This window comes from Perkinsus marinus, assembly GCF_000006405.1.
Source record: "Perkinsus marinus ATCC 50983 genomic scaffold scf_1104296971278, whole genome shotgun sequence".
Classification (NCBI taxonomy): domain Eukaryota; phylum Perkinsozoa; order Perkinsida; family Perkinsidae; genus Perkinsus; species Perkinsus marinus.
In genome coordinates, this window is record NW_003202128.1 from 6,130 (window position 1) to 8,336 (window position 2,207).

General features: G+C 48.6%; 1 protein-coding gene across 1 annotated transcript; it reads left to right on the forward strand.

The window, feature by feature from the left end:
- Positions 1–358: 358 nt before the first annotated feature.
- On the forward strand, positions 359–1,318 carry Pmar_PMAR015357 (G patch domain containing protein, putative). The gene is made up of 5 exons (XM_002766972.1): positions 359–565; positions 615–701; positions 748–863; positions 906–977; positions 1,021–1,318. Exons 1-5 carry the CDS (start codon positions 383–385, stop codon positions 1,145–1,147), a joined length of 585 nt encoding a protein of 194 aa, XP_002767018.1. The 5' UTR covers positions 359–382; the 3' UTR covers positions 1,148–1,318.
- The last annotated feature ends 889 nt before the right edge of the window (positions 1,319–2,207 follow it).

The following is a 2,207-nucleotide window of genomic DNA, read 5'->3' on the forward strand; positions in this document are numbered from 1 at the left end:
ATTGGATGATAATGAGAGAATCGAAATAACTGAAACAACGACTCACATCTACCGGGTTCACTCGGAACTCAAGGTGTTTACGAACCGGACCGAAGTCGCACGATACGCAACCGAAAGCGTTACGAGCAATTTGGACTACCACCTCAGCTGTTTAGCTTTGGCTCCCACTCCAGCTTGTTAAATATCTCAGACACTCCACGAGATTTTCTTATACAGTCGGCACACTGCATAATTCAGTTTCGAAAAAACGCGCACGCCATTATAATCGATATCTTTTCAATAAAACATGAGTATCTTCAGCGGTGTGTGTCGCTGGGAAAGAGTTGAAATTTCCAGTCCACCATACGAAACATACCACAGTTGGCTACTTGTTGAATAGTTAATGTCGAGAAAGTACTACGAACGTCTTGTCACTTCGAGTGGAGTCACTTCGAAGAAATTCGAGTCGAACCTCGGTGCCAAGATCCTAGGCAAATTCGGGTGGAAGACCGGCGACGGCCTCGGCGCGGAAGGTCAGGGCATGACCGACTGCCTCCAGGTCAAACGCCGGGAGGAAAACGAAGGGGTAGGGGGAAATACGAAGCTATGATTTTTTCAAAGCGATGATATCTCAGTTGGGACGCGAGCTCGAGAAGAAAGAGTCATCAGAATGGGAGAACTGGTGGGCAGACAGCTACAACGCGATCGCTAAGAAACTCGCCGTAGTACGCCGTTACGGTCGTCCGGCTCGACGTTGTACTTTTTCAGTCAGTAGCAACGACGAGCAGTGGAAGTGAGGACTCTTCTGACGACTCTTCTGAAGATGAAGGAGAGGCACGGACGACGGCCATAAAACGTGCCGATATGCAAAAGGGAAAACTCCGGTGAGTTGGACTGTAACGTGTAATGTGAATTGGCATCTTTAGGCGTATTATGCGGCAAGAACGGACTGCGGTTAAGAAGGATGAGGAGGAGAAGGAGGCCGACAAGAAGTCTAAGTAGTACGGGGAGTAGCATACGGTCTCTCACTGTGGTCCGCAGGAAGCATCGTCGGGAGGTAACCAAAATCCGTAAGAGTAAGAGAGCCGCTGTTGAGGAGGAGGAAGAGGAGGTTCCTAAGAAGAAGCATAAGAAGAGCAAAAAGTCCAAGCGGTCAGCTGAGGAGTGATTGAACACGATTCTTCAGTGTAAATAATACCCTGGCCGTCGTTCATGACGATTTACGATTCCGCGAAGGAGCGGTATGATGGTATTCCTTCATCTCTGGGGCATCGCTCCCGACTCCATTTATTGCCTGCTACTGTACGTATCAACTCGACAAACGCCATATCAACTCGAGATCATTCTTGGAGTGTTGCGCTCACGTTAAGTGCTCAATTTTGGAGTAAATGAGATGCCTGTACATGGACGCTTGAGAGGTCGTCACACCCTCTATGAACTCGAGGAGCTCACTGTCACCATAGGGAGGGACCCTGATAACGATATAGTACTAGATTCGAAGGGCATCTCTAGATACCAAGCAGTAAGGGAGGTACGATAGCGATAGGGAGATGTGACTTCCAGGTCTTGGAGTTTCACAGCTGTACATCCTCGTCAACGAGGAAGTTCGCTACCATAACAGACCAGAATAGCGTCAATGGTGCGTCCATGAAGAGGGGGGGTAGGAGGGCCGAGTTCACTGGGCACTAGGTACATTCGTAAACGGCATTCGGGTCCATCCTCGACAGCCCCACAGGCTCGTTAATGGCGATATAATAGTGTTCTCAGCATTCGAGAAAGAGAGCTATCGATACGAGGCTACGGGCCTTATACCAGCCACTCTGCCTCCTATGGTATGTCATTCTACAATGTTCTATCCAAATTTTGCGTCACGCGCCATGAAATTAATAGATATCCTCTGAGGCAAATTTGCAAGGATGTTGGTCATAATCGTTCGAGATCTCATCACCAAGTTTTACGTTAAAAAGAGCTATGATGTTTCAAACAGTGTTGGAATATATGTAGTTCTCACTCGCGCCCACCCATCAGCTGCGGCGGCGCCAATGTTGGCCCAAACTAGTCGTGCCATCCTCACACGTTATGCTGATCGGTCTCCGACTCTAGCTTCTCTTCTCCCAACGTAGCCGAGAAGATACAGATTGAAGACCGATCAACATAGCTTGTATGGAAGGCACGACTGGTCAGGGGTTCTCTCAGCTGAGCTCGTAAGTTTCCTCGCTAAAACCAAC

Coding starts and splice junctions, on each gene's coding strand:
- Pmar_PMAR015357 (XM_002766972.1), top strand. CDS start 383: ATGTCGAGAAAGTACTACGAACGTCTTGTCACTTCGAGTGGAGTCACT. Junction 566..614: donor GCCGGGAGGAAAACGAAGGG/GTAGGGGGAAAT, acceptor ATGATATCTCAG/TTGGGACGCGAGCTCGAGAA. Junction 978..1,020: donor GAGGCCGACAAGAAGTCTAA/GTAGTACGGGGA, acceptor TGTGGTCCGCAG/GAAGCATCGTCGGGAGGTAA.